Source organism: Aquarana catesbeiana, linkage group LG01 (genome assembly GCF_042186555.1).
Source record: "Aquarana catesbeiana isolate 2022-GZ linkage group LG01, ASM4218655v1, whole genome shotgun sequence".
NCBI lineage: Eukaryota > Metazoa > Chordata > Amphibia > Anura > Ranidae > Aquarana > Aquarana catesbeiana.
Genome location: NC_133324.1, coordinates 506,321,916 through 506,335,754, shown reverse-complemented (window position 1 = coordinate 506,335,754; position 13,839 = coordinate 506,321,916). Strand labels below are relative to the sequence as shown.

General features: G+C 42.8%; 1 protein-coding gene across 5 annotated transcripts in view; it reads left to right on the top strand.

Moving 5' to 3' along the window:
* LOC141103573 (N-acetyllactosaminide beta-1,3-N-acetylglucosaminyltransferase 3-like) overlaps positions 1–12,745 on the top strand; it is a 162,114-nt gene extending 149,369 nt beyond the window's left edge. For 4 of the 5 annotated variants that reach the window (XM_073593318.1, XM_073593328.1, XM_073593345.1 and 1 more), the window contains 2 exons: positions 7,135–7,188; positions 9,830–12,745. In XM_073593318.1, the coding sequence (XP_073449419.1) occupies positions 9,837–10,976 (1,140 nt within the window). In that variant the 5' untranslated portion in view covers positions 7,135–7,188; positions 9,830–9,836 and the 3' untranslated portion in view covers positions 10,977–12,745. The remainder of the gene's footprint in view (positions 1–7,134; positions 7,189–9,829) is intronic. The other variant, XM_073593354.1, reaches the window with a different exon arrangement.
* The last annotated feature ends 1,094 nt before the right edge of the window (positions 12,746–13,839 follow it).

Genomic DNA, 13,839 nt, shown 5'->3' with positions numbered 1-13,839 from the left:
TTTAGATACGCTTGCCAACGAACTGCATGGCAGGTCAACATATGTCTGGTCAAGCATGTGGTACCCAAGCGGGAGATGTTTTGGCCACGCGAGATACGCTTGAGACATATGTTGCAAATAGCAGCGGTGCGATCTGATGCACTCGTCTCAAAAGAGGCCCACACCAAAGAACTTTTTGAATAACGCGCAGAGACTGCAGCGCCCTGCACATGTGGAGCTTTGGGGTGTGATGCAGTCAATGTGCTGCCCTTAGGCTGGCCCCTGGAGGGCATCCTGCCTCGTTGGTGATGTGCTGCCGCCTCCTCCTCCTCCTCCTCCTCCTCCTCCTCTCTCCTATCAGGCACCCACGTTGAGTCAGTGACCTCATCATCCCCTCCCTCCTCATCACTGGAGCAAACCTGGCAGTATGCTGCAGCAGGGGGAGCATGACTGCCAGATTGCTGTCCTTCTTGGGCACCCCCTCTGTCCGTGCTCATGTTACTGCCTTCATCGAGCTCAGTATCGTCATCAGAGCCTTCCAAACGCTGGGCATCCTCCTGGAGCATGTACCCAACACTGTGGTCAAACAGTTCGAGGGAATCCTCATGAGGACATGGTGGAGCTAGGGAAGGAGTCACTGATGACATTGAGCTGAGGGAAGAGGCCGCTGCTTTGCCAGACAAAGCACCCTGGGCATGGGTGAGAGAGGATGAGGAGGATGAGGACGGCTTGGTCATCCACTCGACCAAGTCTTCCGCATGTTGCGGCTCAACATGGCCAGCTGCCGAAAAAAAGGCCAAGCGTGTCCCATGGCCACGTGCTGATGAGGATGCACCGTCTCCACGACCAGCACTAGACACAGAGCCTGCTTGCCCTCTCTTATTGGCTTGTGACTGTCTGCCTCTCCTTCTTGGCCTTCCAGACATACTAATGGCCTGTAGCTGCACTAAGCTGGGATAGAACACCTGTAATTTTCTTCAAGTAGCTTTATATACTGTAACCAGACAAGCCTGCCTGTCAGTAGGAAGATAACAGGAACGGATCTAGCTGAACACTGTGAGCAGGACGCACTGTACTAAATGTAAATAGTCTAGCTGCCTGACCGTGGTACTAATAGGATCAAATAGAACACCTGTAATTTTCTTCAGGTAGCTTTATATACTGTAACCAGACAAGCCTGCCTGTCAGTAGGAAGATAACAGGAACGGATCTAGCTGTACACTGTGAGCAGGACGCACTGTACTAAATGTAAATAGTCTAGCTGCCTGACCGTGGTACTAATAGGATCAAATAGAACACCTGTAATTTTCTTCAGGTAGCTTTATATACTGTAACCAGACAAGCCTGCCTGTCAGTAGGAATTTAACAGGAACGGATCTAGCTGAACACTGTGAGCAGGACGCACTGCACTAAATGTAAATAGTCTAGAAGATAACAGGAACGGATCTAGCTGAACACTGTGAGCAGGACGCACTGCACTAAATGTAAATAGTCTAGAAGATAACAGGAACGGATCTAGCTGAACACTGTGAGCAGGACGCACTGCACTAAATGTAAATAGTCTAGAAGATAACAGGAACGGATCTAGCTGAACACTGTGAGCAGGACGCACTGCACTAAATGTAAATAGTCTAGAAGATAACAGGAACGGATCTAGCTGAACACTGTGAGCAGGACGCACTGCACTAAATGTAAATAGCAGGAACGGATCTAGCTGAACACTGTGAGCAGGACGCACTGCACTAAATGTAAATAGTCTAGAAGATAACAGGAACGGATCTAGCTGAACACTGTGAGCAGGACGCACTGCACTAAATGTAAATAGTCTAGAAGATAACAGGAACGGATCTAGCTGAACACTGTGAGCAGGACGCACTGCACTAAATGTAAATAGCAGGAACGGATCTAGCTGAACACTGTGAGCAGGACGCACTGCACTAAATGTAAATAGTCTAGAAGATAACAGGAACGGATCTAGCTGAACACTGTGAGCAGGACGCACTGCACTAAATGTAAATAGCAGGAACGGCTCTAGCTGAACACTGTGAGCAGGACGCACTGCACTAAATGTAAATAGCAGGAACGGATCTAGCTGAACACTGTGAGCAGGACGCACTGCACTAAATGTAAATAGCAGGAACGGATCTAGCTGAACACTGTGAGCAGGACGCACTGCACTAAATGTAAATAGCAGGAACGGATCTAGCTGAACACTGTGAGCAGGACGCACTGCACTAAATGTAAATAGCAGGAACGGATCTAGCTGAACACTGTGAGCAGGACGCACTGCACTAAATGTAAATAGCAGGAACGGATCTAGCTGAACACTGTGAGCAGGACGCACTGCACTAAATGTAAATAGCAGGAACGGATCTAGCTGAACACTGTGAGCAGGACGCACTGCACTAAATGTAAATTGCAGGAACGGATCTAGCTGAACACTGTGAGCAGGACGCACTGCACTAAATGTAAATAGTCTAGAAGATAACAGGAACGGATCTAGCTGAACACTGTGAGCAGGACGCACTGCACTAAATGTAAATAGCAGGAACGGATCTAGCTGAACACTGTGAGCAGGACGCACTGCATTAAATGTAAATAGTCTAGATAGAAGATAACAGGAACGGATCTAGCTAAACTGAATACAGTGTATATATATATATATGCAACACCTGGGATGCATATATATATACACAATACACTGTAAGTGCAGCTAACTGACTGACTGTTCTGCCTAATCTATCTAACTCAAATCAAATGACACTGTCTCTCTCTCTCTCTATCTCTCAGCACACCGGAACACACACTACACAGGGCCGCCGTGCAGGCGGCCTTATATAGTGTGGGGTGTGTACTAAATCCCCTGAGCCATAATTGGCCAAAGCCACCCTGGCTTTGGCCAATTACAGCTCTCTCTACTGACGGCGCTGTGATTGGCCAAGCATGCGGGTCATAGTGCATGCTTGGCCAATCATCAGCCAGCAATGCACTGCGATGCCGCAGTGAATTATGGGCCGTGACGCGCCACACGAATTTAGCGCGAACGGCCCATAACGTTCGCAATTCGGCGAACGATCGAACAGCCGATGTTCGACTCGAACATGGGTTCGACTCGAACACGAAGCTCATCCCTAATATATATATATATATATATATATATATATATATATATATATAGATATACAGTGGGGACGGAAAGTATTCAGACCCCCTTAAATTTTTCACTCTTTGTTATATTGCAGCCATTTGCTAAAATCATTTAAGTTCATTTTTTCCTCATTAATGTACATACAGCACCCCATATTGACAGAAAAACACAGAATTGTTGACATTTTTGCAGATTTATTTAAAAAGAAAAACTGAAATATCACATGGTCCTAAGTATTCAGACTCTTTGCTGTGACACTCATATATTTAACTCAGGTGCTGTCCATTTCTTCTGATCATCCTTGAGATGGTTCTACGCCTTCATTTGAGTCCAGCTGTGTTTGATTATACTGATTGGACTTGATTAGGAAAGTCACACACCTGTCTATATAAGACCTTACAGCTCACAGTGCATGTCAGAGCAAATGAGAATCATGAGGTCAAAAGAACTGCCTGAAGAGCTCAGAGACAGAATTGTGGCAAGGCACAGATATGGCCAAGGTTACAACAAAATTTCTGCTGCACTTAAGGTTCCTAAGAGCACAGTGGCCTCCATAATCCTTAAATGGAGGACGTTTGGGATGACCAGAACCCTTCCTAGAGCTGGCCGTCCGGCCAAACTGAGCTATCGGGGAAGAAGAGCATTGGTGAGAGAGGTAAAGAAGAACCCAAAGATCACTGTGGTTGAGCTCCAGAGATGCAGTCGGGAGATGGGAGAAAGTTGCAGAAAGTCAACCATCACTGCAGCCCTCCACCAGTCGGGGCTTTATGGCAGAGTGGCCCAATGGAAGCCTCTCCTCAGTGCAAGACACATAAAAGCCCACATGGAGTTTGCTAAAAAAAACACCTGAAGGACTCCAAGATGGTGATAAATAATCTTTGGTCTGATGAGACCAAGCTAGAACTTTTTTGGCCTTAATTCTAAGCGGTATGTGTGGAGAAAACCAGGCACTGCTCATCACCTGTCCAATACAGTCCCAATAGTGAAGCATGGTGGTGGCAGCATCATGCTGTGGGGGTGTTTTTCAGCTGCAGGGACAGGACGACCGGTTGCAATCAAGGGAAAGATGAATGCGGCCAAGTACAGGAATATCCTGCAGGAAAACCTTCTCCAGAGTGCTTAGGACCTCAGACTGGGCCGAATGTTTACCTTCCAACAAGACAATGACCCTAAGCACACAGCTAAAATAATGAAGGAGTGGCTTCACAACAACTCCGTGACTGTTCTTGAATGGCCCAGCGAGAGCCCTGACTTAAACCCAATTGAGCATCTTTGGAGAGACCTAAAAATGGCTGTCCACCAACGTTTACCATCCAACTTGACAGAACTGGAGAGGATCTGCAAGGAGGAATGGCAGAGGATCCCCAAATCCAGGTGTGAAAAACTTGTTGCATCTTTCCGTAAAAGACTTATGGCTTTATTAGAGCAAAAGGGTACTTCTACTAAATACTGAGCAAAGGGTCTGAATACTTAGGACCATGTGATATTTCAGTTTCTTTTTCAATAAATCTGCAAAAATGTCATACACACATGTCCAAAGTCACATATAAGATATTAGAGAATGAAAAAAATCGTAACACATATGGATGAAGATAATAAAAAATAAACCACAGATAAAAATTAAAATTAAATCAAATTGACCAGGTAGATTTACCTAGGTGATGACCAAATTTAAACATGAAGCTCATGAGGGGATGTTCAGAATTATTATTATTGGCAAAGAGATCGTTCCAAATAAGGTAATCTTTAATCAATGCGTCCTATAAAGGCAATGGAATTATAATAGAATATTGATTTCAATGCCCTCATTTAGGCCTCCAGGCGATAAACGTGTAAATCCAATAATTTTCTCTCTCACATAACCGTTTGTAGCGTTCAACGAAACTAAATGTATTGAGAAATGTATTGGGAATGGCTTCTATAATCCAAACGCGTAATCCAAGAGATGACTGCTTATGAAACTCTTTAAAATGTCACGGGACACTGTCTGAGCCTTTTTCCACAAAATTCCGATGCCCCCCAAACCAATTACGAAGAGTGCGTATAGTGCATCCTATATAAAGCAGCCCGCATGGGCAGGTCAAGCAATACACTACGTACTCGGAGGAACTTGTAAAAAAGTCAGGTATAATGTTCTGTTTCCCTTTACAGGAAAATTCTTTCTGTCTATGTGTCACCTGTTTACATGTGAGACATAAGGGTTTCTTACACTGATACATCCCCTTAACCACTTGCCGACCAGCCGCCGCAGTTGTACTGCGGCAGAATGGCACGGCTGGGCAAAACAACGTTATGTAATGACGCTTCGCCCTGTAGCCACTAGGGGCGCGCGCGCGCCCCCTGCTCACCCACGGAGACGATACGAGTGCCTGGCTCCCATGATCGCTTGGGGCACACGGAGAACCGGGATCTGTGTGTGTAAACACACAGTTTCCGGTTCTCTGAGGGGAGAAGTGACAGATCGTCTGTTCATACAGAGTATTAACAGCGATCTATCTCTTCCCCTACACACTCCCCCCTTCAGTTAGAACACACACTAGGGAACACATTAACCCCTTGATCGCCCCCTAGTGTTAATCCCTTCCCTTCTAGTGACATTTTTACAGTAATCAATGCATTTTTATAGCACTGATCGCTGTAAAAATGCCAATGGTCCCAAAAATGTGTCAAAATTGTCCGACGTGTCCATCATAATGTCGCAAGTCCCGATAAAAATCGCAGATAGCCGCCATTACTACTGAAAAAAAAAATAATAATAAAAATGCCATAAAATTATCCCCTATTTTGTAGATGCTATAATTTGAAGAAGGTTAGGGGGGCACTAGCGGTGGGGCATGTTTTTATTTTGCTGGGAGCTATTTGGGCTTTTATGATTTTTGCTTGTCTATACATGACTAGAGGTCGGTCACTTAGTGTTGATTTTAGATGGGGATCTTCACTCAATATAGACCAGTGTTTTATAAAGACCTTTTCCATCTTCCTGAATTGGTTGTGAAATTGCGTGACAAATCGAACAGGTTGCAAACTGTCAACAGGTTTAGCATCTCTGTGGAGATAATGTTGAAAAGCATCTTCAACAATATCTTTGGGTAGCCTTTTTCTTTAAATTTAGTCTTTAGTAAATTACCATGGGTATTGTAGTCATGTAATATGATACTGTTGTGTTTAAGACAGCAAAACTGACTTCTGGGAATGTTGTTTATCCAGCACAGATGATGGCAACTCTTAAAATTTAAATAAGAAATGCCAGAGGTGGGTTATATATAGTTCTGTGCACAGATGATGTTATCTTGATTAAATAGTTCCAGATCCAAGAAGGTAAGCTTATTGCTATCAGATACTGACATGAATGACAGACCCATAGTGTTAGAATTACAATGTTGTACAAATGCAGAAATAGAAGACCATGTCATCAATATAACGTCCCTAAAAAACTAGGTGAGAGGCATATGGGTTATTCTGCCGAATATGGTGATGTTCCCAATAACCCATAGATTTGCATAGCTGGGGGCAAAATTTGCCCCATAGCTGTGCCTTGGGACTGAATATAAAAGTCAACATTGGATTCAAAGTAATTATGTGTGAGACAGTATTCTAGGGTCTCCAACAGAAAGTGTACCTGACGTGGATTGAATTGTGGATCCTTGTTAAGGAAATACTGTACGGCCTGTATCACAACGTTATGAGGAATGGAGGTGTACAGGGAGACTACGTCTAACGAGAGCCAACGATACGTGGGTTCCCAAGGATAAGGATGGACCACTAGGGAGTTTTAGTTACGTGGAACTATCAGAGTAGTCTGGCTGATTCTGACTGGTAGTCTGAACGATTTTGAACCACAATCCCTCCCCCTTTATCTGCTAACCTGATGATGAGCTGTCAATTGTCAGTGAGCTGCTTTAGAGCCATGGGTTCATGAATATATACACTAAATGGGAAAAATAATTGATGATAAATATGTTTTGTGAATATATATTATGTATGTATATATTTTTTTTCTTTTTTAGTAACCCATTACTACGTTACTGCACCCCTCCAAGCCCTTGAAGAAGCTGACAAAGGTGAAACATGTCGGGATGAGTTATTACCTCCTTGTGGGATATGTTTACATATATATGAAGTTATCCCAAATTACCACTAAAGTTATACTGTTTACATACATAAGGAGGGGTCTCTATCTTCGGGGGTCCCTTATGTTTTGATGATGTATTATCACCATGTTTCTAATGTTTTTAAGGGGGATTTGTAAACCCCCATGTTTATAGCTTTTAAGAAATGCATAATAAAGATTTATTTTAATCAATGATTGTGTACTGATAATTATACTGAGAGGAGGTTCAACACTTTTAAGGTCTGGTTCACACCAATGCAGGTTGCAGTTTGCATATTCCAGGTGCATTTTGCATTTTTGCAATACATGTTTTTTAACCATTGAAGTCTATGGAACCAAAAACCAGAAAAAGTCCCTGGCCCTTTCAATAAAATGCATAGATGTGAACTACTTCCATAAGAAACCATGTTAAAAGGATTGTAGTGTGTTTCTGCAAAACTGAAAATGCACTAAAAAATGCATAGGTGTGAACCAGGCCTAAAGTCCCACTAGTTTTTCCATTTTTTACAATTGCTCTTTTCCGGGATGTGGAGTTGGCTTAGTCAACCAGGACCCTATGTGTTTTCTTCTGGGAAGGCTGTCCACAAGGTTTAGTAGTGTGTCTATGGGAATGTTTGACCATTTTTCTAGAAGCGCATTTGTGAGGTCAGGCACTGATGTGGACGAGAAGGCCTGGCTCGCAGTCTCTGTTGTAATTCATCCCAAAAGTGTTCTATCTGGGTTGAGGTCAGGACTTTGTGCAGGCTAGTCAAGTTCCTCCACCCCAAAACCCCTCATCCATGTCTTTATGGACCTTGCTTTGTGCACTGGTCCAAATAATTTGGTGGAGGGTGGTTTGGAGTTGCTTTTCAGGGGTTGGGCCTGGCACCTTAGTTCCAGTAAAGGGAACTCTTAAGGCGTCAGTATACCAAGACATTTTGGACAATTTCATGCTCCCGCTTTTGTGGGAACAGTTTGGGGATGGCCCCTTCCTGTTCAAACATGACTGCACACCAGTGCAGAAAGCAAGGTCTATAAAGACATGAATGAGCGAGTTTGGGGTGGAGAAACTTGACTGGCCTGACCTCAATACAATAGAACACCTTTGGGATGAATTAGAACGGAGAATGTCAGCCAGGCCTTCTCGTCCACATCAGTGCCTGACCTCACAATAGCGCTTTTGGAAGAACATTCCCAGAGACACACTCCTAAACCTTGTGGACAGCGTTTCCAGAAGAGTTGAAGCTGTTATAGTTGCAAAGGGTGGGCCAACTTAATTTTGAACCCTACAGACTAAGATGGGATGCCATTAACCACTTAAGGACTGAGCCTCTTTCTGAGATTTGGTGTTTACAAGTTAAAAACAATTTTTTTTGCTAGAAAATTATTTACAACCCCCAAACATTATATATATTTTTTTCTAACACCCTAGAGAATAAAATGGCGGTCATTGCAATATTTTCTGTCACACTGTATTTGCGCAGCGGTCTTACAAGCGCACTTTTTTGGGGAAAAATACACTTTTTTGAATTAAAAAAATAAGACAACCTTAAAAATCTCCATAGTCGATGTTTAAAAAATTCTACAGGTTGCATGTTTTGAGTTACAGATGTCTAGGGCTAGAATTATTGCTCTTGCTCTAAGGATCGCGGCGATACCTCACATGTGTGGTTTGAAGACCGTTTTCATATGCGGGCGCTACTCACGTATGCGTTCGCTTCTGCATGTGAGCTTGACGGGACGGGGCACATTTAAAAAGATATATATATTTTTTCTTATTTATTTTACCTTTTTTATTTTTACACTGCTCTTTAAAAAAAAAAAAAATGTGTCACTTTGTAAACATCCCTTGTAATAGAAAAAAAGCATGACAGGACCTCTTAACTATAAGATCTTGGGTCAAAAAAACCTCAGATCTCATGTTTACACTAAAATGCAATAAAAAAAAAAAATGAAATGTCATTTATAAAAAATGTCTCTAAGAGCTATGGAAGGAAGTGACGTTTTGACGTTGCTTCCGCCCTGCAGTGGTATGGAGACGAGTGGGGGTCATCTTCCTTTCACTCATCTCCATAACACAGATGTGACAGGACTTGATCGCCTTCGCCGCTACCAACAGCTCCGGTAAGCGGCGGAGGGCACTGGAGTGTGGAGGGAGTGGGGGCCGCTCTCCTGACACCCATAAATTTGATCTTGTGGCGAATCCGCCACAGAGACCACTTTAACCTGAAAGTGGATTGCCCGCTGAAGAAGACGATACTGGGGTTATGGCAGCTAGCTGTTGCCATAACAAGGCTATCCCTCTTCAAAGTACCAACTTATAATGACGGCGGGCGGTCCGTAAGTGGTTAAAGTTCAAGTTTGTGTAAAGGCAGGCGCCCCAGTACTTTTGGTAATATAATGTATGTGTTTGCACTGTTTACATGCTACATTTTTTTTTGTTTTCACTCAGAGACTCTTTAACTCTGCAGCGTCTATTAAACACTAAAATTGCAGTTTTTCATGGGTTCTCTCTTTGCACAAATACAGCTTTAAAAAACTGATTTATACAATGTTGCATTGCATTTGTTGGGAAAAACTGTTTTTCTTACACTTTTTATGTTTTTTTACAGAGTCAGCATGAGGTGGTCTATTGTCAAAGTGGGAGGCATACTACTTCTGTGCGTGGGGTTTGTTTATCTCTTGTTTTTTATGCAAGAAAGTAAAGATGAAATAGAAGAGATTGAAGATCGGCCTGTTCTTGCTCCTCATGGTACCTATGAACCTACTATCATAAAAAAACTTGAGCGGGTCTCGCGCTGTGTGGAGAACTCCTCAGTGCAAAGTATTGATGGATTTTCCAAACTACCTGAACACATTAAAGACTTCTTGAGATATAAACACTGCAAAAGCTTTCCACAGATCCTTAACGCACCACAGAAGTGCGGTGGAAGAGCTGAATCTAAAGGGGTATTTCTGCTTCTTGTCATAAAGACTTCCCCTGGTAATTATGAAAGGAGAGCTATCATTCGCCAGACTTGGGGGGAGGAAAACAGTTATAACGGTGCCCATGTCAGAAGGATATTTCTTTCTGGAACTTCCAAAGATACGAGTGAGGATAAATATTTCAGGCAGCTTCTCAAAACTGAAAGTAAAACCTATGGTGATATTTTACAGTGGAACTTCCATGACACTTTTTTTAACCTGACATTGAAACAGTTCCTCTTCCATCAGTGGTTAGAGGATAATTGCCCAGGAGCTCATTTTATTTTTAATGGTGATGATGATGTATTTGTGAACACCTTCAATGTTGTCACCTATCTATCGGAACTGAAGGCAGATGATCACCTCTTTGTTGGACAGCTGATAGCCAATGTCGGACCTATTCGTGACTCTGGTAGCAAATATTATGTGCCCGTACAGATAACCAGCTCCAATTCCTACCCAATGTATTGTGCTGGTGGGGGAATTCTTCTATCCAGATTCACTGCTCATACCATTTACAATAAATCCTTGGAAATTCCACTGATACCTATTGATGATGTTTATCTAGGCATGTGTCTGGAAAAGGCTGGCTTAGTCCCAGCCTCTCACATGGGAATGAGGACAGTAGGAGTGCATGTGCCATCTGACAAATTAGACTCTTTTGACCCATGCTATTATAGAGAACTTCTAATGGTACATCGTTTTGTGCCATATCAGATGCTGGTCATGTGGAAAGCTATACAAGATCCTCATCTCAACTGTGGACAGAAGTTCTCTATATCTGTAGGCCAGTAATGGAGATGGACTTGGGAAGATTTTTAAGCCATATACCGTTTGACTCTCTTAAAGTGGATGTAAACTTGAAATTTTTTTTTTTTTTCTTTTGATGTCATAATGTAGAGTATAAGATTTCCTATCATTTGAGCCCAGTCTTGCCACAAAGAGTTAATCCATCTCTGAGCAATCCTCTTTTATTGTTCAGTGGGATAAATCTTGACAAACAGAGAAAAACTTTGTCAAATCCTCCCCCTTGCTATGAGTGACAGGTGATTTACATCTCGTGCACTAGCCTAAAACATGCATTGTTTTCTAATTCCCAACCCCACTCCTTTCTTCAGCAGCTCTGCAAGGATTGGCTGTTCCACACCTCAGCATGATTTGGCATGCTGAAGTCATGTGGTTACTTTCCTGTCTTTTCACTGGATGTTATGAGATCATAGCAGAAGTTCAGCAGAAGTTCAGTTAGAAATACACAGGAGAAAATGCATATTGACAAGGGGAGTGTAGAGGTGGGCGGGGAGTCTACTGACATCACGACTCCACCCACCGAGCTCCAGACAACAGACCCACCCACAGGATCTGCAGTTTTTCGGCTCTCATAACAGAGAGAGGGGAGACATTTGACAGGTAAAGATACATGCAGGAGACATGTATATCCTTATAGATAACCCCTATGGCAGTAGTTTAGAAAGGATGACATTGGGTTTACATCCACTTTAACAAATAGCATTATCTATAAGACATGGAGAATGAAAATCTGTTTTACCCATGCAAATCTGAAACCAGAGTAGAAATTTGAATTAAAATGTCCACTTTCATTCCCTCATTTACACTTAAAAATATGAACCTTGGCAACATTTTCCTTTCCGCCAGTTTTTTAAGAGCAATTGTGTTGCTGTACTCGGTTAAGCAGCTGTCTTCGGAATGTCAGGTCCACGAAAGAATAAAATAGAGAAGTGGCCCCCATGGGATTGTCACCCCTAACACCCATTTGTTTTATAAATACATTTTATTCTTAATAGAGGGCTATGGTGAGTGTTAAGTACATGTCTCTCTATGGCTGCTTTGCTGGTTCTTTCTGTTTTTGTGTTTCAGGTGACAAGCTGCCTACTGTTGCTAGGAAGATTTACCTCAGCTTCTGAGCACTGGATTGGTGACAAATCTTTTGGCATGAAATATCTAGCCAATGAGTGTAACCTCCTTTTTTTTTTTTTGTCAAATTTGTTTATTGAATTTTAACAATTAGTGAGTGGAACCTTTTACTTATATCCTCTCCTGTCACTGGACGGAGTCAGCATTTACCTCAGGTCTGTCAGCTGGACTCACCTCTGGATTCTCCTCAGCCTTCCTTCTTGATCTTTTGACCTGCTCTCCCACCCTCCCTTCCCTTTGTTATTTCACCTTGTCGCGGTCCACCTTTATGTGGGGTAATGTCGCCCACTCTGTCGGTGGACAGTGGTTGGTACGTTGTTATTTAGTTGATATAAGCTTTTGCTGCTTGAGTCTTAGTGACTAAGCATGTTGGTCTGTTAATGGTTAATAGTTCTGTTTGATATTGAATGTTTATCTTTTTGGGTAATATCGCCCACTTTGTGGGTGGACAGTGGTTGGTAAGCTATTATTTGGTTGGTTTAAGATATTGCTACTTGAATCTTAGTGACTTCCCATGTTGGTCTGTTAATGGTTAACAGCGGTTCTGTTTGGTATTAAAGGTTAAAGTTAATTTCATAATAAAAAAATGGTTTCAAACCCAATAAAGGGGCCGCGGCCTAAACTTTTCCACATTTTTTGTTGTGTGTTTATTTTATTATTTAGGTATGTTCTTATGGTATTATGGGTGTTAATGAGGTGTACAGTCCCATTACTTATTTATGCTTATCTTTGTTCATTTATTCTCCATTTTGTAATAGAGTAGTTTAACTCAACCCATATTTTATACATACCAGCTTTGGATTAATTGAGGTAGGTTTAGAACTTATATCAAAGCTATAAAATTTAACAACATGACGGGAAGTCTCTCCCAAGTGAACACAGTATATTGTGACAAGTGTTCTATTCCTACCCTGCTCTCTGCAAAACTAGACAAAATTAGGGATCGAGTTCTGACTCACATCTCAAAAAAAGTTGTAATATTTTCCACACCAGGGTTCAGTCCTATATACAAACTTTTGGCATTCATATATTATAACAAGTACCGTATTTATCGGCGTATAACACGCGCCGGCGTATAACACGCACCCCAAGTTTAGGAGAGAATTTTAAGGAAAAAAAATTTTTAGGAGGGAAGTTTAAGGAAAAAAAAACTTACATTAAAATGCCCATCAATGCAGCCTTATCTGTCCATCTGCAGCCTTTTCAGTGTCAGTGCAGCTTTGTCAGTGCAGCCTTGTCAGTGCAGCTTTGCCCCAGTGCAGCCTTGTCAGTGCAGCTTTGCCCCAGTGCAGCCTTGTCAGTGAAGCTTTGCCCCAGTGCAGCCTTGTCAGTGAAGCTTTGCCCCAGTGCAGCCTTGTCAGTGAAGCTTTGCCCCAGTGCAGCCTTGCCTCAGTGCAGCCTTGCCCCAGTGCAGCTTCGTTAGTGCAGGTCTGCCCCAGTCCAGCCATGTCAGTGCAGCTTTGTGCACTCGGTGTAGATTCAAAAAATGGCGCCGAGACTGCAGGGAGCTGAGATACACATACTCGAGTGTTCTCGGCTTTTTCTGGCGCCGCCGTCACGCCCAGTCCCGCCCCTGGACCTGTGTTATGTCCATCATAGGGCGGGACTGGGTGTGACTGTGAGCGGCGCCGAAAAAAGCCGAGGACTCTCGGGTATGTGTATCTCGGATCCGACAAGAGCCGAGATACACATACCCGAGTGTTCTCAGCTTTTTTCGGCGCCGCTC